The sequence below is a fragment of the Rosa chinensis genome, chromosome 6 (assembly GCF_002994745.2).
Source record: "Rosa chinensis cultivar Old Blush chromosome 6, RchiOBHm-V2, whole genome shotgun sequence".
Classification (NCBI taxonomy): Eukaryota; Viridiplantae; Streptophyta; class Magnoliopsida; order Rosales; family Rosaceae; genus Rosa; species Rosa chinensis.
This window is the reverse complement of record NC_037093.1, coordinates 10,480,760-10,502,551: the sequence shown is the minus strand read 5'-3', so window position 1 is coordinate 10,502,551 and position 21,792 is coordinate 10,480,760. Positions and strand designations below refer to the sequence as shown.

The following is a 21,792-nucleotide window of genomic DNA, read 5'->3' as shown; positions in this document are numbered from 1 at the left end:
AATTTCAAACTATGGTGAAATGGGCTGCAATATTGAATGATATAATGTACTCTTGCTGACTTCAATTAATAGCAGGTCCTTTACAAAAATTAGGGTGACATTACATGCAGTATTTGATTCAGGCTCCATAATAGACATGTTTATTGCCCCCCAATAATATTCGTTATTTTGGTCATAATAGTCTTCGGGCTCACTAACAATATGGCCAGAAGTATCTCAGTTGGTAATGAAAAGATTAAAATTGTTGGCAACATTTGAGATGGGTTTCAAATCACAAGAAGGACTATAGACCTTGAATGGATGACATTATTGGGAGGCAATAGACAATTTATTGCCTCCCCAGAAACCACCTGTAAGCAATAAAAGCAACTGAAACCTGTTCGAAATTTAACTTCAGCTATCTAAAAGCAATTTCAATCAAACCAAAAGTAAAAATCTGCCATCTGAAAAGAATAATGATTGTTTGAGCCTGAATATAAACAATTACTGGCCCCCAATAAACCCATTACTGCCCCCCAATAGAAAAAAGTAAAACCTATCAACTCTTTACTAAAACATATACTATTGCTGAACGAGAGGTTCAGTGCAGCTCAACTTGTTATGAGTGCCCATTTTGCCACAACGGCCACAACGAATAAGTTTCTTTTCAACCTCTCCAACTGACTTGAACCGCTTCACTCTAGGCCTCCCGGGTGGCCTCTTCGCAAGGGGAGGTAATATACATTCAGTAGCAGAATCAAAAGAAGACATATCAACATTGGTTATCGGCCAGATAGGAAAACTGTAGCTCTTCTTGAACATATCAACACGAAAGTACTTATCAATATAATCATAGACATTTTCAGAGGCAGCTTGTATTGCAGCAAGGCCGTGAGGACAAGGAAAACAATTGATCTGCCATTTCACACATGAACATGAATGATTAGAAATGTTGACTACATAGGAAAAGTCAGATCGAACCTCGTAAACTCCAGGGCTAGAATAATGGACACTGAAATGACGAGATTTCTCCATCTGCACCTTCAACCTTTCCTCCATTTTGGGAGTTAGTTTTGTGGTCCAACGTTGTGCCTCTTCCCTCCTCTCCCCCATCTGCTCCATTTGTTTTATTCTTGTCTGGTCCAGCATACAATAGACCGGCATCAAACGCTCAATTGCAATCCAAGAGTTAAATGATTTAGCAATCCCATTAGCCATAATTCCATATCAGCAGCTAGTATAAAATGCACGGCACCAATTTTCCACAGGGATTTCAGCAAGAAAAGGGTCAATAATATCGGCACCACCAACTGCTCTAAGCAACCGCAAATTGAAACGGTATTCCTTCTCAGAGGAGGAATATGCAACCTTAAAAAACTTCTGCTTAACATCTTCTATCAAGACAGAATTACCTTTACCCCTATATTTACCGGCAAGGTTCGCCACCAAATGCTTGTAACAAAATAGATGAGGATTACCAGCTAATACCTTATCGAAAGCACTCAACAAACCAGTACCCCGATCACTAATAAATGTGATGACTCTTCCTTGAGGTTCAAGCAAAATCTTCAAATGCTTGAAAAAGAATGTCCAATTTGCATCTGTCTCAGAATCACAAAAACATATGGCTAGAGGGTAGAAACCTGCATAAACCAGATCACAGAAAAATCAGTCTATTGGGGGCCAATAATGTTTTTATTGCGGAGCAATAAACTATCGCAGTGTGGCATTGCACAGAAAAAATGATATCAAAAGCAATGAAAGAAACTAAAACAAGAAATATTAATCACACAGATGAAGAAACTATAACAAAAGCCAATATTACTGGGGGCCAATAATAAAATTGGGGGGGGGGGGGGGGGGGGGGGGGGGGGGCAATAAACTATACCGCTACCTTGATTTCCATTCCTTCCAGTTGCAGAAAGAATCTGACCCTTGTAAATGCTTTTACCAAACGTTCCATCAACATACAACACAGGCAAACAGAATTGGAAGCCTTCAACACAACCTCAGTAAGCTACGAAAAGCCTCTGAAAACGATTAGTAGATGGGTCAACTTCCAACACAAAAGAAGAGCTCGGGTTACTCTGCAAAACAGCTTCCTTATACCAAGATAACTTTTAGAACGAGTCTGCATCGGAACCATAAATCACTTCCTTAGCCCTATGCTTTGCTTTCAAGGCAACCTTGTAGGAAATATCAAACCCATATGTTGATTTGAACTTGCTCATAATCTCCCTTGGCTTCAATGAAAGATTATAGCTAACATCAGCAGCAATGCAAGTCTTGACAACCTTGGATCCCAAAAGCTTGTGCTTTTGAGTCCTAACTACACCCTTGCAAATGTGAATATTATTCAACTCTGTTATATAAAGGCAACCATTGGCAGATGATGAAAGAGCGCGAAGATGCCAATCACAACCTTCGGTTCCAACATTTGCACAGACTGCAAGAATACAAACTCGAAACCAACTGCAACTGCATACTTCCTGAGCTTCTCACGGAGCTCGGCAGCACCATGAAACTTATCCCCAACATGATGAATATAAGAACTCCGCTCATCAGACAAATACGTCTTGTGAGCTTCAGTCCTAAATGCATCACCTAAATAATCATCTTCATCAGTAACTTCTGAACAACTATCCACTGACCAAGTTCTGCTGCAACTTCCCCCAATCTTTACAACCGAAATATCTACACACTCCAACCTATGAATTCTAACAGAGCAAAACAGCATCTGGAAATCACGATCGTTACAAAGAAAACAAACTTCACAACCAGGAACTGAATACTGAAGCTCAATAACATCACTCAGCAAAAACTAGAATGTACGGAAAATGTCTTCATACAACTCAGAGTGGCTCATACGTTGATTCAAAGGAACCATATAACCTTTACTAGAGTAAAGGCACCTAGCAACCAAAGGATCAACCATAATCCTGCGAAAAAAACACAGGAGAACGAATCTATTATTAACCCTAAAACACATATTACTGCACCCCAATAAACCGATTAGTGCCCCCCAATGATTTAATCAAAACTATCAAAACACATTAGAAGTAGTACCAAATTACTTTTAATATAATGAAAAGGATAACTAGACAACAATTACAGCGACTTAATAACACATAAAAAACATTACTGCCCCCCAATACACAGACTATTGGTCCCCAACAATATAGTCAAAACTACAAAAACACTTCGGAAAATGTAATAAATTGCTATGCACCCAAATAAAAAGATCAGTAAACAACAATTATAGAGACTACATATCATTTAACACACATTATTGGCCCCCAATAGAAATATTATTGCCTCCCAATAATATAATCAGAACTACAACACTTCGGAAACTGCTCAAACCCAAATCCAAGCATGAATTCACCAAAAAAACACGAAGTTAATACAGAAATTCAAAACTAACACAATGCACTCAAAAACACCTGGAAATTCAAACCAAAACTGCAAAAACAATTCAAAACCAAAACAAACATAACACAAAGCTCTGATTCAGAAAAATCGGTTTGAAAATAACACAACAATTCGTACACAAAAAAACCTAAAATCAAACATATTAAATCGAGCTAAAGTCAAACAGATTAGATAGAGCTAAAGAAAAAAAAGCAAACCGCAATGGAGGAACACAAAGAGCATCTCGATCTCGCTCCATGTGAAAATCGCAGCAGATCTTCTCTCTCTAGGAATCGCAAGTCTTCTACCACCAGCTCTAAATACAAATCGCAGAGCTTCACACACTGGAACCAGGGAGCTTCTCTCTCTCTCTAAAATGGTAGAGCTCCACTCTCAAAAACCAGGGAGCTTCTCTCTCTACAATTCCAGCTGATCCTCTCTCTCTCTAAAATCGGAGAGCTTCGCTCCCTAAATCACGTTTCTGTTATAATTTGAAAGCGTTTCAGTTATAGAGGGGCAAAAGGGTCAGAAATAATGGATAAAACAGGCACGTGTTGAAAAGGTTGGGTAATTGGGTTTTGAAAATGAAAACTGTTGATTAAGTGGGCAATCTCTTAGAGTGTTTGAGTAAGTGGGGTTAAATAACCCAAAAATTGGGTAAATGATTATTTCCCCTTTCAAAATTATGCAAAGATGTCATTATGAGCTACAAGGACCATATTGGATCAAGGGAGATGTTCGGGTCAAAGGTCAACTAACTTATTGGCTAGGTTCACTAGCATACCCGTCTGTTGGGTGTCCAGAGTAAATTTTGGACTCTAACCTTATGCTATTCTTAGGCCCAAGGCCTAAGCCCAAACTATTTCCAAAAGTCTTTGGCCAAACAAAGGTCACGAAAAATTATCCCGTCAAAAAGTGATGTTCGGAATTTCACGGAGTCTACATATCATACATTTAAGGAACATTAATTTTTCTATATACATGTGATATTTATAATGTTACTAAATATTAAAATTATATCCTTGTAAAGATCTTGTTGAGATCTTCAATATGAGATTATGAGTCCAATATTTGATATGTTTATAATTTTTAAAATAAACGTGTAATCATTAATTTTTATGATATACTTTTTTCTCTTAAAGTAAATCGACTAGTTTTATTGATAGTCTCATCAAAATCATACTCAGAAATATAATCCGAGCTGGAAAAAAGATATATTTCAAATTATAGCCGTGTGATATGATGATATTTGATTTTTAGCTTATGCAATTTGGCCTAAGGTGGCAACATTGTTTTTTGTTGACAGGCTAAATAGACATATTTAAGAGAATATTCTATTTTTGGTAGGCTAAAAATATTTGGCTTTTGGCCATCCACGGGAGATGCTCTAAACAATTAGTCATATATTTAAATCTGAAGACTAATTCCTTTCTTTCTTTTTTTGCATAATTGTTATTTAGAGATTTATACTCGAGCCTTCTTTGTAGGTTATTTGTACTCTCACTTCTCTGTATATTTCAAATTTGATTATTATATAATTATGGGTGGTTTATGAATTATTATAATATGCCCCGAATTGAATTGGGAATCTAGGGTACCGAAATTTCATTAAAACATAACATAATATACACATCCAAAAGGCAATATATAAGATATAGTAAACTGGTTGGATGTGAACATAATAGAGGCTGGATGGCCATCCAATTACTACTTAACTACCTAGTCAGTTAACTCCATACCAAAATAGTAAGCCTCGGTGTAACACTTGCAAGGAGAGCTTCCACGGTAGACGCCAGAAGATAACGACGGCGAAAAAAGTCAACACAACAATTGTTACAAAAGCATGATTCCAGCTCGGGGGGGGGGGGGGCCAAGGTTTACCACCCCTGAATCCATCATTTTAAAAACTCGCTCCCTTAGGGACCGTAGATTTATATACTCTAGATGTGATGCCTGTGAAATTCTTATAACCATCCATCGTACAACATAACTTTGAACATCCAGCAAATGAGAGGAAGAACACAACATAAACATTGAATTCATGTACATAGACTCCGGATGCCCATGAAAATACGCATTCCAAAAACAATAACTTGCAGCATTCACATTAAAATGATGAGAGAGATGTTCCACACCGATCCTAAATTGAGTCTCTGACCAACCAGCATGCCTGCAAGCTTCCATAAAACTGCATTCAGCATCCAGCATGACGTTCGCAGATATTCACATTACACAAATTTTGGGGTCCTTGGAAAGGTTTGCCAAATTCCTACATGTTGCACCTGCATGCACAAAATTGATTGCAAAATCCTTCCCTACTTTAGATGTAATCTCATCCAACAGGATCTCAGGTAGTTGAGAAAAATCTGATTGAGCCATTTGAGGAATGTTTGGTTGCTGGAAGATGAGGAGCAAACAAAGGTGTATGGTTGTTTATGAAGATGAAGTGGTTTTATATAATTTCATAGGTAAATTATGTTTAGTGGCGTGGTTGTTTATAGTTATCAGGTCTTTCAATAAGCAAGCCAAACTTCTTCTTTTTTTGGTCAGAAACAGGAGCTAATCTGTCAGTCTATACTTCACATATAACCTTGCTGGTTTTCAAATCCCAATTTTGAGCCAAAGTTTCTGGTTGAATGCTAGCTGAAATTAAAAGAAATTATATACAGTTTAATGACAAGATTCAGGGGTGGTAAACCTTTTAAATTAAAAGGTTTACCACCCCTGAATCCATCATTTTAAAAACTCGCTCCCTCAGGGACCGTAGATTTATATACTCTAGATGTGATGCCTATGAAATTAAAAGAAATTATATATAGTTTAATGACAAGATTTTAAATTTCGCTTTCGGTTTCGATTTCGATACTTCAAATTTAAGGAAATTTCGGAGAAAATTTGGACTTCGGTGGAAATTTTCGGTACTTCAAATGGGAGGATCACTGTTCAATGAATAGTGAGATACCCATTTTGTCCTCAATTTTCTTCACTTTTGAAGCTTTTGTCCCTAATTGCAACTTTTTGAATTTTTTTTTTTTTTAATTCTGAGCTCATCGCACCCTTATATATGACAGTGAGAATCGAACTCATGAAACAAATTTGGTTGCAATACTTTTTTATGCTTTTATCCCTGATTGCAATATTTTTAAAACTGTAAAAAAATAAAGACACTTGGTTAAAATAGTCACTCCTGCTCAAAACTTCTATTTAATGAAATGTGTCTATATGCCAGAATCCACTATTCAACTATGTATCAGAATGAAAATGGAAATTGCGTATGGACGAACGAAATATGATGGTTTGAGTTTTCATGAATAACGTTTTTTTGTCACAATTCTACAAAATGTAATATGTAAAACAATAACATTTTTTTTCACAAAAAAAAAAAATAGCATCTTTGGTTAACATTTACTACATATAAAAACTCATTCCCGCAGCATCGTGCGGATTTATTACCTAGTATTATTAAGATCCTTTGCTCCTTATTTTTCATGTGTCGATTTTTCTATTTGATTAAGCATTTATTATAGTGTATGTCTAAGAAGCACCGATACAGGTACGAGTATCCGGATACGATGCGATCGGATACGTGGATACGGCAAATCTTAAATGTAATTGGATACGGATACGCGAAGGATACGTCAATTAAATATATATATATATATTTAAAATATAAATAAAATATGTATAATATAGAATTATAGAGAAAGAAATTAACCACGGTCGCTAATAGTAATCCCTCATAACTAGACTAACAGTATGCCATATATAGAGGTCAGTTTTCCTCATCATCAGTTAATAGTTTAATACTTTAATACACACCAAGCTAGCCACCAAGAATACATATCTCTTTGGTTTTCCTCCATATAAAAAATAAATAAAAAAATACATTTAAAAGTCCAGATATAGGTGGAGCATCTAACTAAACGTCATTAAATGGATAAGGTCAATTGATATTCAATTTAGGGATGAGATGATGGCCTCTGAGAAAGGAGATTTGGCCTTCCTCCCGTTCTATTTTGCAAGCTGCAATCATGGATTCCTCAAGGTCAATTGATATTCAATACTGCAAGTCTGCAATCATGGATTCCTCAAGGTCTTTGACGACCAGGCTCTTTCTCTCCCTCTCCAAGAAGAGGAACAGAAGCTCCAAACGAAGGAGGAGAAGAAGAGAAGAGAGGAGAAGAGAAGGGGAGAGAAGAGAAGAGAAGCACGTACTTGAAGAGAAGAGAAGCGGCTGCTGCAGATAGTTTGGGTAGGTCTTTATCTTCTGTTTTTTTTTTTTTTTTTTTTTTAAGGAAAATGTCAGTTGTACCCCCGCGTATCCAATTTAATTACAAAAATCCGTATCCTATTCAGATACGACGTATCCAGACAGTATCCAAATCAGGATCCGCGTATCCATGCGTATCCGAGCGTATCCAAGCCGTATCGTATCCGTATCCCGGATCGGTACGGGATACGAGGCCAAAATGCCGTATCCGTGCTTCATAGGTGTATGTCTTTTCATGCAGCACTAGGCAACTCGATGGTTAAATTAGGTCCTGTTGGGTTTACATACCACTATGTCTAACTCAAGTTCACATACTAGACCGAGTCAGGTTCACATAGACGAATCAGGGGCAACCCAAATTGTGGATGCTTCAAGTACTTACTGGGCTAATACTGAAACTAGCATAAAATTACTAGAGGAGTTGTAGCTAGGTTTTGATGCGCTGTTACCGTAACACACCGTTACTACTTGATTATTTAATTGTTTAAAAGCACGTAAGGTGTTGATGACAATGGACTAGTAGATTGTCTTTGGTCGTAGGTAAAGTAATCATATATCTAAATAGTGAAAGGGTCATGTTGTTCAAAATGATTTATCATTTCATTCGCCGCAAGAAAGCATGAGTTTGAAAAAGACATTTTCATTGCAATTCCTGTGATGATATGATTAATTTCATCAGTATTGCAATTCTTTATAAATCAGTGAATCATATATTTTGTCTATGAGTTGTAAATAGAGATGGCTAGAAAAGAACAATTAAGTTATATTAGCAATTGATAGTAGTTTACATGGATACCACACATATACCAAACTATATAGCAGTTTTCTCCACCAGACCCAACAATGGGTTAAACTTGGTAGGGAGACTGAAATTGAATGTGTTTTCTGAAATTAGCAATTAGAAACTTTTCTATTTTCACCAATATTGGGATGCGGAGGCTTGTAGGGCTGGAGTTCTGTTGGCAATTCACCAATATTGGGATGCTTTTGACCTTGAGAGTGATTGCTCACTCGTGGTGGCTGCATTACAACAAAATGTGGCAGACCGATCTGAAATAGGGCGTATTATCGATGATTGTAAGTCATATTTGACATATTTTCACTCTATTCAGATTAGGCATATTTTCCGTGAAGCAAATGGTGTAGCCCATAGATTGGCTCATCTTGTTAGTCTTAATTATCTAGGTGATATTTGGTTAGAGGAGGCTCCTGTGATTATCCAGGATGTACTCTATGAGGATTTCTGTACAAGTGCTAGAGGTCAAGGTGTTATATCCCCCTCTTTGCACAATTCTACTTTTAATATAATAAGTCAGGCGTGGGGATGAGCCTCCCAGCTTGGCTGGGTTCCAAACCCCTTTAAAAAATAATAATAATAAATAAAGATACTATTATAATATAAATATAAATATAAATGTCAGGTATCAACACAATTCAAACTAAAAGAAAATAACATAATATGAAAATTTGTAATTTACTTTCTACCCATTTTGCTAAAGATCTTTTTGTTATCTTCCACTGAAAAGTATAGAAAGAGAGATGAATGGAGCAATACTTTTGGAAATATATTAATAATTTATTATATTTTTATAGGAACAGGCACGACACCTTTAGATCATAGAGAGCGTGCACGTGCTAGCCATCAAAAATGGCGACAATCGATAAGTTCTACACAACATCAAGCCTATTTGGCACGGCAGCAAGCACATGCTTAGGGAAAGCAACTAACCATGGAAAATGTAAAGTGACCATGGACAAGAGGCGGGCCCAAGTAATAGGAATAGGCTAGCTCCAGGTACTTTTATATTGCTTAACTATGCCACTGTTACGAGTTTTTTTTTTTTCGTCTTTCTCTTTCTCTCTCAACACTTACTCTGCTACTGTTACAAGTTTTTTTTTTTTTCTTTCCTCTCTCTCTCTTAACACTTACAAGCTAAATCGCTAAAATGTACACTTTTTTTTTTTTTTTGAATAGAGGGTGGTGCATCTCAAGCCTTGATTAATGAAACTGTCGAATACAAGGGGGGGGATATTAAGCCAAAACCCCTGATTACAATACGCACTTAGAGAACATCCTGAAATACTATCATGAGTCTCAACTAAACAACTGCATTCAACTAAGCACCAACTAGCAAAGAGCACTGTACTAGCGACTCTATCTGCTTTAACACAGGTCACACAGTGGTGACTCAACAAAAAGATAACTCGGTCTGCAACTCGATTACAGCAAAGCATAATTTTCATACACACAGCTTTCCCATCATGTTGCCACTAGAAAATACATCCAGTGACACTAAGTTTCACCCTGCCACTAGGAAGCAGCGACCATTTGACCAAGTAAGGAACTCGCCGCCTACCAAGAGCAGATACGTTACTGCCACTTGGAGGTTGCGACCATTTGCTAATTGATACGCTAAAAACAAGCGCTCAACTTAACCCTGCAAGATGTAGTCGTTAGCAATATAGAGTAAGCAAGGATCGTTCGATGCCAAGGATTGAGGGTAACCAATTAATCACAAAGAAAAATAAACTAAGCTAAACTAACAAAGAACACAAAACAAAGAAACTAACTAAAAGAAAGGAAAACAAACGTAGAATAGGGAAAAGGAGAGAGGAAGCAACGAAATAAAAGAAGAAAGGAAAAAAGTAAATGTTTTGGGGGTTTTTAAGTTTTACGAAAATTAAAGGAAAACAAAGAAAGCAATTTCGAATTTTAAGTTGAAAAACAATATGGAGAAGACGTTAGAGACTCGGAAATCCACCACCAATTACTTTCGAACAATGTTAAGTTAACCTAGTTTCAATTACTAAGGTGTGAACAGAAATCAACCAAGAAACAAGTCGGAGCAGATCATGTCCCTTATTAATGTTTCCCTAATTACTTAGTCTACGTGAACGCACAATAGCTAAGCCTATCAAACATGCAATCAAGGTATAGAACGCTATCCTATCAACAACACATATAGTGTCAACATATTTGAAGCATTAAGATCTCATGGAAACGATTGATTATAGAGTTGCAGTCTAGTGTGGAACGCCTACCTAGCATGCTCTTCTAGTTGTTTAAAACATCAACTTTTGTTCAAAGCCTTGCATACTTGTGGATTAGAAAACAAAACGATTAGGTGAATTATTTTCTAAACCTAGCTCCAATTACATGCATAAATCCTATGTTCGCGACCATAAAACATACACATGCAAAAGTTTTCAATCAATCAGAGATAAACAACCAACCCACACCATAGATCAAGAAACTAAGTTTAATCAAACATATGTTCTGCATAATTGGGGCTTCAAACCTCGCCCCTAACAAAAATAACTAGCCACACATGGTCTTAAATTCAACAATTAAAAGCATGAGTATTCGATTACAAGAGGATAAAAACCGTAAAGAGCAGAGTATGAGAGCCACGAATTCACTTTTAGGCAGCCTTAGATGCAGGCAATCCTTCAAGATGGGGCACGGCAGGAGCTTGATGGAGATGGATGGTGATGTGCACGGTTTTTCCTTCTTGAAGACTTGGGAATTTTTGAGACTTTGTGTGCTAGGGTTAGGAGCTTAAGAGGCGCTGTAGGATGGTGTGTCTCAACGTGTTATACTGCTCTATATATATAGAATACACAGCCCTAGTTTCCTTTCCCAATTCTGCTTTGAAAGCCTCTCCTAATTGCTTGAGGATCACTCTACTTGGTGCATAATTAAATGATTTTCAAGCCTTAGTAATCTTCCCAAAATCTTGAGGAATCATTCTAGGACTCTCCTTCATGTTTGCAGCAGCAATAACCTTCCAAAAATGCCCCCAAAATTCGTCCACAAAAGATTTCTGCCAAACAGTCCTGTTTCGACTAGGTTTCGATTTCTTACTCTGAAGCTTCCTTCTTGGACAAGGAACGACTTCGTCTTGACAAGTTTCTGGATGGTTCTTGACTCCCACGTGTTCTATGACATCATATCATCTAGAATGATCGATAACCTTCTGGAAAAACTCCAAGAAAATCGCCGGAAAAGATCTCTCAAAAAGCTTCGTGAAAAGCTGACAGTTTCTGCCTTATCGGGAAGCATACTTCGACTTTGATTTCCTACTGCCTCGTTGATGATTTTGACCTGTTCTTTGGCTGTAGTTGAAGTATAACATCATGTCTTCAAGGATCGCTGGTCCTTTCTTCAAATGTGAAGCTGTAATGATGCAATAATTTCTCCTCAAAACCGTTCCCAGAAAGCTGATTCTGAAACTGCAGTTTTCTGCTTTGCAGCAACTGTTTTGCACAATGAATTCCGTGGACTTTCCTTGTAATTTCTGGCCAAATGGTTGATCAAACTTGGTCCTCTGCATCAGTACTTCATGTTTCATGGCTTCGTTGCTCCCTTTCAGCTCTTATTTCTCTTGAATCACTTCACGAACTACCTAAAAAGAAAACAAAGTTAAAACTGACTTTTTAAAGGAAATAGCTAAGAAAAGTGTAAGGGATTTCACACTATATTCGTCGCATTTATGCTCCTATCAAATTCCCCCACACTTAGCTTTTGCTAGTCCCTTAGTAAAATCAAAACAAAGAAAATAAAACAAGGACTCAAAACACAAAACAAACTATGCCTTCAACATTGTTGTCTCAGTAATCTCTTACTTTCATAGCATCAAGATTAGCATGCAACCAAGAATCAATCATAAGTAATTCAAGAGTTAATTAAAACATATATTCCACATATAAGCATGTAAGACACGGATGTGACAATGGTGATGGGTGGAGCTTAGCATGTATCCAACAAGTATGATTCAAACCTCACAGGATTCACCACTCTTTCTTCTCTCAGATCAAGGCTAATGCTTAAAAGCTTTTTCACTCAAATATATGTGAGAGATAATAATATTTTCGACAAACAAAAAGCTCACATATAAAGGAAGAAAGGCTATGTCGAAATATATGCATTTTTTTTTTTTTCTTTTACGATCTCATGAAGGATACCAACTACTTGCCGGACGGACCGAACCATATGCTCAACTCTTGTAACCAATCTCCACAGATCAAAGGCTGCCCATCTTAAGGATCAAAGAGGTCTTACTTCAAGGTTGTAATGGGGCCAAGGTTTAGGGGTTTAAAGAAACGAAAGGGTAAGGAAAAACCACAAAGTGTTCTAAAAACCTAGCGGAGCTTTCATTGAAGCATTGAGACGTCTTCTTCTAGTCACCAAGGCATCTTGCAACGTTGAAGCTTCTTGTGTGTCATTATTGAGAGCCGGATGTCATTGTGTTGGACCCTTGCTTCATTCTAACATTCCTTCAAACACTTGTGAAATAGGACAAAGACCAAATTCATCGAACTTAGGCCTTCACTTCAAAACAAACTCCTTATCCACAATGGGGGGACTAAAATCCACACATACTTGCACTCTTTTTTTCTTTTCTTTTTTTCTTTCGTTGCCATACATACTTTTTTTTTTTTTTTTTTTTCGGCATACATATATTTTTCTTCTTCTTTCTCATGGACAAGTCTTTCCCCCACACTTATTCTTTCTCATCATCTCTTTTGTAGTGCCTTCAAAATCATGTCTGTCTCATGAATTAGCTCCACTAAATCTTTAGAACAAGGGTGGGGATATAACTATACTAAGGTTTAAAGGTTATGATTTTGAGGGTGACGAAAGAAAATGGTTTAAATGTAGGCTCAAAGGGGTTAAACTATGGGAGTCCCACGACGGGCACAAATATGGACACAGGCTATTTTTGGCTTTGGTGGAATTTCCTAGGTGCCTTTATCCTTTCCAGAATCAGAGACATGTATTGATAAAAGTTTCGACCAGTACAAGAGCAAGTTCTAGTAATCTCTAGAGTCCGTCAAACTTAATCTGTGGCAAGCAGTCAATCAAGGAGAAAGATAATGAGATCACTAAGCATCGTCAAAAAAAATAAGAGTATAATTTTTCAATAAACACTCACAAAGAATGGAAAATAGGCTCAAGTTCTCACAAGGGTTATTATGAATCACACTCATCATCAACATGCTCATAATTCTGTACCAAGGTCAACAAAAACCACATCTACTACACATTCATATGCTTTGTATATATCATAATTAACCAAAGAATTATTTTAACATCATCTCAATATTGTGATCCTCTTTTATCCATAATTTCAGAGATTAAGTTCATCCTAGACAGTTGAAAGCAACCTAAGACTCGAAAAACAAAACAAAAACAAGAACTAAAAATACTAAAAGAAGGAACATAACTAACGAAATTTTTTTTTTTTTTTTTTTTTTCAAGTAAGACTCAAATTCCCTTCCCCCACACTTGAATCATACATTGCCCTCAATGTATGGAAAACTAAATCAAACAATGCATAATAGAAGTGTAAAGAAGGGAAATCAAAAAGAAGAAAGGTGAGAAGGTTGATAGAAAAGCTCCCCCTTGTAGACCTCCCAATGCTCACGACCTTTGGAGAGGACAACAAAAGACCCCAACCTCAAGACCATAAGGTCTTGACTTCCTAACGTAAGCTCCGTGCGAAGTCTTGTTGCATCTTAGGAAACCAGAAGTTTGTGCCGGCAGCCCATGGTCCAGGTTCCATAATGTTTTTATGCAGCTTCAGATGACGATTATACCACTTGGGGGTGAAAGTGGACATTGCGAGCTTTCTGTGCATATGTGGAACACTTCCTAACTCCAAGCGGTTTGAAAGTTATAGCCCTATAAAGTTAGAGAAAAAACAGAAATTGGAACAGAAATCCGGGCAAAGTGACCTTTACCCACTCAAACCTTTATTCCGGGAGCATCACTGGGTCAATGGACGAGATTTTTGGTCTGAAGGTAGTATACATATAGAGCTTTGAGTCCATGTAAAGAACTCCTCATTTCATCCACGGAAATATGCCCAGTTTTTCTTTTTCTGTGACACAACTGCGCAGTTTTCTGTTTTCCTGGGCTGACCTTGCTGCATTCAAACTGGAACTGGGAACACATATAAACTCCGAATCCAGTTCTGTAAAAACTTACAGAAACTAGACTCAAATATCTTTCGATTCATATATGGCACGTCGTCTGGTCCCTTCTGAGCTAAAAACGGTAGTTGTCTAAAGTAGACGGACTGTACGGTCAGTACTCTGTTTTACAGAAGGAACACTTTTCACACCTCTCTACAACTCTATGACCTGCACACAAACGAAAAACATAAAAAGGAACTAAATAGAAAACAAAGAAAGCAAAGAAAACATCCCTTGGGTTGCCTCCCAAGAAGCGCTTGGTTTAAAGTCTTCAGCCAGACGTAGTGAATGCTTTTAATCTATGAGAGGAGGTGTGTCATGAAGGTCTTCTTCCTCTACGTTGCTCTCCTTAAAGGCTGCGTAGTATGGCTTCAATCGATGGCCATTCACCTTGAACTCATGGCCTGTTTGCTCACTTCGAATTTGCACAGCTCCGTGGGGAAAAACGTAAGTAACAACAAAAGGACCAACCCATCGTGAGCGAAGCTTACCGGGAAAGAGTTTGAGACGAGAGTGAAACAATAAAACTTTTTGGCCTGCTATGAATGTTTTCCCACGAATCATCTTGTCATGAAAGGCCTTAGTTTTCTCTTTATAAATCCGGGAACTCTCGTACGCATCATTACGTAGTTCTTCCAACTCATTCACTTGAAGCTTTCTATGAATCCCAGCGTCATCTAAATCCATATTAAAGCTCTTCACAGCCCACCAAGCTCGATGTTCCAATTCCACGGGTAGATGGCAAGCTTTTCCATACACCAACCTAAAGGGACTCATTCCTATTGGCGTCTTATACGCTGTCCGGTACGCCCACAAGGCATCATCTAGCCTTTGACTCCAATCCTTGCGACTGGGGCTAACTGTTTTCTCCAAAATCTTCTTGATTTCACGATTTGACACTTCTGCTTGTCCACTAGTTTGTGGATGATATGGCGTTGACACCTTGTGCGTCACATTATACTTTCTAAGCAAGGCTTCAATTGATCTATTGCAGAAGTGCGATCCTCCATCACTTATGATTGCTCGAGGCATTCCAAACCTAGAGAAAATATTAGATCGAAGAAAATCTGCAACAACTTTGGAATCATTAGTCCGGGTGGCTTGTGCTTCCACCCATTTTGAGACATAATCCACAGCGAGAAGAATATAAAGAAAACCTTGAGATGAAGGAAAAGGTCCCATAAAATCGATACCCCAAACATCAAAAATTTCAACAACCAAAACATTAGTTAAAGGCATTTGATTTTTAGGTCCTATGTTTCCGGTTCTTTGGCATCTATCACATGTCATACGAAAAGCATAAGCATCCTTAAATAAACTAGGCCAATAAAAACCAGATTCCAACACCTTAAGAGCAGTTTTCTTAGAACCAAAATGACCCCCACAATTTTCAGAATGGCAAAATGTCAAGATATGAGTAAACTCCCTTTCAGGCACGCAACGTCGAATTATACCATCCGCACAAAATTTCCAAAGATAAGGATCATCCCAAACATATTGCCTAGCATTCTTTTTAAGTTTTGCATGCATAGAGCTTGACAGCGTGTTTGGAATTTTTTTAGTGACTAAGAAATTGACTATGTCTGCATACCAAGGTTCACTTACCTCAATTCCGAAGAGTTGTTCATCCGGAAAAGTTTCCATAAGAGGTATGGCGTCCTCACCATGTACAAGGCGGCTCAAATGATCTGCAACAACATTTTCACTCCCCTTTTTGTCCTTAATTTCGACATCAAATTCTTGTAGAAGAAGAATCCATCGAATTAGCCTCGGTTTCGCTTCCTTCTTTGAGAGTAAATACTTCAAAGCTGCATGATCAGTATAAATAACAACTTTAGTTTGAAGTAAATAAGATCTAAATTTATCCAAAGCAAAAACAACAGCTAATAATTCTTTTTCTGTAGTCGAATAATTCAATTGAGCATCATTCAAAGTCCGAGAGGCGTAGTAGATGGCATAAGGCTTTTTCTCTTTTCTTTGGCCAAGCACTGCGCCTACTGCATAATCAGAAGCATCACACATGAGCTCAAATGGTAAGGACCAATCCGGAGGAAGCATGATAGGAGCAGAGGTCAAAAGCTCCTTTAATTGTTCAAACGCAACTTGGCAGTCCGCATTCCATTCAAACGTCACCTCCTTTTGCAAAAGTCGACATAGGGGTCTTGCAATTTTGGAGAAGTCCTTGATAAAGCGTCTGTAAAATCCTGCATGTCCAAGAAAAGAACGAACCTCTCTCACAGAAGTGGGGGAGGGTAAGTAGCGAACAAGATCAACTTTAGCTTTATCTACTTCTATTCCCCTAGAAGAAACAATATGCCCTAGAACAATACCTTGAGCAACCATGAAGTGACATTTTTCCCAATTTAAAACAAGGTTAGTTTCAATGCAACGTTTCAAGATTAATTCTAGGTTTCCTAAGCAATTTTCGAAGCTATCACCAAAAACACTAAAATCATCCATGAAAACTTCAATTATTTTCTCAATATAATCAGAAAAAATACTGAGCATGCATCTTTGAAACGTACCTGGGGCATTGCAAAGTCCAAATGGCATTCGACGGTAAGCAAAAGTGCCAAAAGGACAAGTGAAAGTTGTTTTCTCTTGATCCTCTTGAGCTATGCATATTTGATTATAACCAGAATAACCATCAAGGAAACAATAAAAAGAATGACCAGCTAACCTTTCAAGCATTTGATCGATGAAGGGTAAAGGGAAGTGGTCTTTCCTGGTGGTGGCGTTAAGCTTCCTATAATCGATGCAGACTCTATGGCCAGTCACGGTTCTTTGGGGCACAAGTTCATTCTCTTCATTCTTCACGACCGTAATTCCGGATTTCTTTGGCACAACTTGGACTGGTGAGACCCATTTACTGTCTGAAATAGGGTATATGACGCCACAATCGAGCAATTTGATGACTTCCTTTTTCACAACTTCCATCATTGGAGGGTTAAGACGACGTTGAGCCTCTCTAGTTGGTTTGGCACCCTCCTCAAGAAGAATTCGATGCACACAAGTGGTGGGGCTTATTCCCTTGATGTCAGCTAATGTCCATCCAATTGCAGTCTTGTGTTTCTTTAGCACTTTAACAAGTTCTTCTTCTTGAGATGGCGTCAACTTGGATGAGACTATGACAGGCAATGTTTTGTCATCTCCCAAATAAACATACTTCAAATGATCCGGTAATGGTTTGAGTTCAAGTGTAGGGGCCTGAATCACTGAAGGAAGAGGTTTATTAGTAGATAACTGAATTGACAAAGGGGAAGGAGGTTTACCTTCATAACGTAGATGAGTTTCAACGGAAGAAACGTCCTCAAATATTTGAGGGTCCAACGTTTCCTGAAGTTTCTTCATGGGAATTATGACGCCATCATGGGTGTAACCAACGCCTTGCTCAATGGTTGTGATCAACGTATCTTCTCTTATTGCTTCCAAAACCTTCTGTGCAAGAGTATCAAGTATGTCAATAGAAAAACATGAATCAAATTCAATTGGATACCTCATAGCCTCAAAGATGTTGAATCCTATCACATCTCCATCAAATTCCATGGTTAGAGAGCCAGCATAGACGTCAATTTTTGTCCTAACAGTCCGCATGAAAGGTCTACCCAACAAAAGTGGCGTTGGGTTTATGGTGGATTCCTCCATGTCCAAGATATAAAAATCCGCGGGAAAGATCAAGTGATTAACCTGCACAAGCACATCTTCCAACAATCCTTTCGGAAAGGCCTTAGATCTATCCGCCAATTGAATAATTACGTTATCAGTTTTAAGTGTACCTAGACCTAAAGATGCATAAACAGAATAAGGCATAACATTTATAGATGCACCTAGATCTAACATGGCATTCTCAAATCTAGTGTTACCAATAACGCAAGGAATGGTGAAGCTTCCAGGATCTTTGCATTTTGGGGGAAGTTTCCTTTGAATAACAGCTGAGACATTCTCATTCACCTTCACAACCTCCTTTTCTCGAATTCTCCTTCTTGTTGTACAAAGTTCCTTCAAAAATTTTGCATATTTGGGCACTTGCTTTATAGCTTCAAGAAGGGGAATGTTGACTTGCACCTTTTTAAAGGTATCCAAAACAGCCATGTCGCTTTCTTCTTGTTTGGACTTAGCAAATCTGCGAGGAAAAGGCATAGGAGAAAGGAAAGCATTAGTATTAACCGGAATTGAAGAGTTAGACACTTTACCTTTGGTTTCTGGTTTTGTTGGGGATTGCAATGAGCCTTCAATCCTGGACGTAGCAGGGTCTGGGATTGCTAAGTCAGTTTCAATCCTGGAAGTCGCTGGGCCATTGTTTTCCTTCCTCTTCGAAATTGGTGTTTCCTGTTCTTCATCAATGTGCACGGTGGTGTGCATTTGTGCCTTGGGGACGTCATTGATGATCCTTCCACTTCTAGTGGTGATGGCATTGGCAGATTCAAAGCCCCCCTTTGGATTTGGAATAGTATTACTTGGCAGCTTACCACCTTCAGGGCCTTTTGTCATAAAATCAACCACGTGACCAAGCTGTTTCTCCATTGCGTCCATCCTCTTTTGCATGAGATTCTGACCTTGCATCAAATTGTTGGTTTGATTTTGCATTTGATTTTGGTTCTGCAACAAAGTCTGAGTAGAAACAGTTAAAGTTTTTATAATCTCATCATAGTTATTAGAAGAAGAAGATGAAGAATTCGAAGGATTAGAGTTTAGAGGAGCCTGTGGCTTTGGGAAGAAGCCTGGAGGACGTTGATTGAAGGCTTGAGAAGCTGGTTGGGCGTTTTCATTGTCCTTCCAACGAAAATTGGGGTGATCCCTCCATCCAGGGTTGTAGGTGTTAGAATATGGGTCATTCCTTGGACGTTGGTACCCTTGTTGGAACCCTAGGGCGTTGACACCTTCAAAGTTTCCTCCTTCCATGAGTTGAGGGCATTGATCAGACATATGCCCTTGCATTGAGCACACTCCACATACCATAACTTGTCCCTTCATTCCCTGAGAAACAATAGAAGTAAGCCTGTTAATTTTATCTTCCAATTGAACCAATGTACTTACCTCATTAACTTTTTCACGTGTATGGGTGGACTTGGAACCGCCATATTGTTGTTGATTCAGGGCCCTATTCTCAATTAAGATCATTCCAGCTGCAGGTTCCTTGTCAACAAATGATCCTCCTGAAGCTGCATCGAGCATATCTCTTTCCAAGTTGGTGAGACCATCATAGAATCAAGTGAGCAAGGTCTCATTCTTCATGCCATGTTGAGGGCATTGAGTGATGAGAGTTTTGAACCTTTCATAATACTCTGCATAGGACTCATCTTGCCCTTGTTGAATTCCACTTATCTTCTTCCTAAGCATGATGATCCGAGATGTAGGGAAATATTTTTCCAAAAATGCTTTCATCATGTCTGCCCAAGATGTGATGCGTCCACTTGGCAACTCATAAAGCCATTGCTTTGCCTTGTCAGCCAACGAAAATGGGAAGGCTTTCAACTTCAAGATTTGCTCATCAGCTCCTTGTGGCTTCATGCTTGTGCAAATGAACTGAAACTCCATTAAATGCTGATTGGGATCTTCCATAGAGTGTCCATGGAATGTAGGAAGACGATGAAGTAGCCCAGACTTCAACTCAAAGTCAGCTGTTGCTCCTTCAACTGCATCAGGGTAGGTTATACAAGTGGGGACACCACCTGGTGGAATCACAGAAGTTGAAAGTTGCCTAATGGTGAGAGCCATTGGTGGAGGTGTTGGCGTTGAAACTTGCTCTTGAAAGAGTGATGAGATGTCGTACACTTCTTCTTCTTCTTTTGGTGAAGACGAGCTTGCTTCCTTCAACTTGTTTTTGCTTCGAATTGTTTTCAGAAGTTCAGGATCAAAAGGAACAAGCTCGCCTTTTGGATTTTTCCTTGTATGCATAAACGAGTTGAAGTGCCTGAGGAACAAACAAGAATGGCGTTAGAACCCTAAGAAAAAAACGAAAAACAAGGGGAAATAAATGTAAGGGACGAAATTATGAAAAACTAACACAAAACAAATTTTATTTCAACTAGAACTCGTAAATCAAGTTAGAAAAGAAATAGAATTCTAATCGTTAACAAAAACTTTCTCTCTACGTCGTTCGGTAACTCCTTTCCAACACGACCAGGTAGGTAAGGAACGATTTTGGTGGAGACAAAGCTCACTTGAAAACACTTCTCGTATCCAGACCAATCCTAGACATCGTGTTGTAATAAGATGCGCCTAGAGGACGTAGAGATAGAGTCAACGTTAAAAACAAGAATTCCAAAACTATTCAAGTATGATTTACAACTTCTAACCGAAACTTGAATTAAACTAAAATTAAAATTGTGAAAAATAAGTATTTTTCAATCCCCGGCGACGCGGCGCCAAAAATTGATACGCTAAAAACAAGCGCTCAACTTAACCCTGCAAGATGTAGTCGTTAGCAATATAGAGTAAGCAAGGATCGTTCGATGCCAAGGATTGAGGGTAACCAATTAATCACAAAGAAAAATAAACTAAGCTAAACTAACAAAGAACACAAAACAAAGAAACTAACTAAAAGAAAGGAAAACAAACGTAGAATAGGGAAAAGGAGAGAGGAAGCAACGAAATAAAAGAAGAAAGGAAAAAAGTAAATGTTTTGGGGGTTTTTAAGTTTTACGAAAATTAAAGGAAAACAAAGAAAGCAATTTCGAATTTTAAGTTGAAAAACAATATGGAGAAGACGTTAGAGACTCGGAAATCCACCACCAATTACTTTCGAACAATGTTAAGTTAACCTAGTTTCAATTACTAAGGTGTGAACAGAAATCAACCAAGAAACAAGTCGGAGCAGATCATGTCCCTTATTAATGTTTCCCTAATTACTTAGTCTACGTGAACGCACAATAGCTAAGCCTATCAAACATGCAATCAAGGTATAGAACGCTATCCTATCAACAACACATATAGTGTCAACATATTTGAAGCATTAAGATCTCATGGAAACGATTGATTATAGAGTTGCAGTCTAGTGTGGAACGCCTACCTAGCATGCTCTTCTAGTTGTTTAAAACATCAACTTTTGTTCAAAGCCTTGCATACTTGTGGATTAGAAAACAAAACGATTAGGTGAATTATTTTCTAAACCTAGCTCCAATTACATGCATAAATCCTATGTTCGCGACCAT

At 38.1% G+C, this 21,792-nt stretch overlaps 2 protein-coding genes and 1 non-coding gene across 3 annotated transcripts; 1 reads left to right on the top strand and 2 right to left on the bottom strand.

Annotated features, from left to right (window-relative positions):
• Positions 1–561: 561 nt before the first annotated feature.
• LOC112170793 lies at positions 562–1,197 on the bottom strand. The gene is made up of 2 exons (XM_024308089.1): positions 961–1,197; positions 562–894 (listed from the first exon to the last, which is right to left on the bottom strand). The coding sequence occupies exons 1-2, from the start codon at positions 1,195–1,197 to the stop codon at positions 562–564; spliced, it is 570 nt and encodes a 189-aa protein (XP_024163857.1).
• A 13,735-nt stretch (positions 1,198–14,932) lies between these two features.
• Positions 14,933–20,840, bottom strand: LOC112170792. Its single transcript, XM_024308088.1, has 10 exons — positions 20,803–20,840; positions 20,244–20,552; positions 19,911–20,150; positions 19,676–19,817; positions 19,595–19,615; positions 17,623–19,237; positions 17,319–17,511; positions 16,868–16,937; positions 15,931–16,774; positions 14,933–15,795 (listed from the first exon to the last, which is right to left on the bottom strand). The coding sequence occupies exons 1-10, from the start codon at positions 20,838–20,840 to the stop codon at positions 14,933–14,935; spliced, it is 4,335 nt and encodes a 1,444-aa protein (XP_024163856.1).
• Positions 19,872–19,978, top strand: LOC112174988. The gene has a single exon (XR_002926288.1). It is a non-coding gene; the product is annotated as a small nucleolar RNA R71 (small nucleolar RNA).
• Positions 20,841–21,792: the final 952 nt, after the last annotated feature.

What these genes read in the sequence shown, in the direction of transcription:
- LOC112170793 (XM_024308089.1), bottom strand. Translation starts at nt 1,197, where the DNA reads ATGGCTAATGGGATTGCTAAATCATTTAACTCTTGGATTGCAATTGAG. An exon ending in CTAGCCCTGGAGTTTACGAG is followed by an intron (nt 895 to 960) that starts GTTCGATCTGAC and finishes GTGAAATGGCAG; the next exon opens with ATCAATTGTTTTCCTTGTCC.
- LOC112170792 (XM_024308088.1), bottom strand. Translation starts at nt 20,840, where the DNA reads ATGTCTAGGATTGGTCTGGATACGAGAAGTGTTTTCAA. An exon ending in GATACGAGAAGTGTTTTCAA is followed by an intron (nt 20,553 to 20,802) that starts GTGAGCTTTGTC and finishes TTTGTTCCTCAG; the next exon opens with GCACTTCAACTCGTTTATGC. An exon ending in CACGTGAAAAAGTTAATGAG is followed by an intron (nt 19,616 to 19,675) that starts GTAAGTACATTG and finishes ATTGTTTCTCAG; the next exon opens with GGAATGAAGGGACAAGTTAT.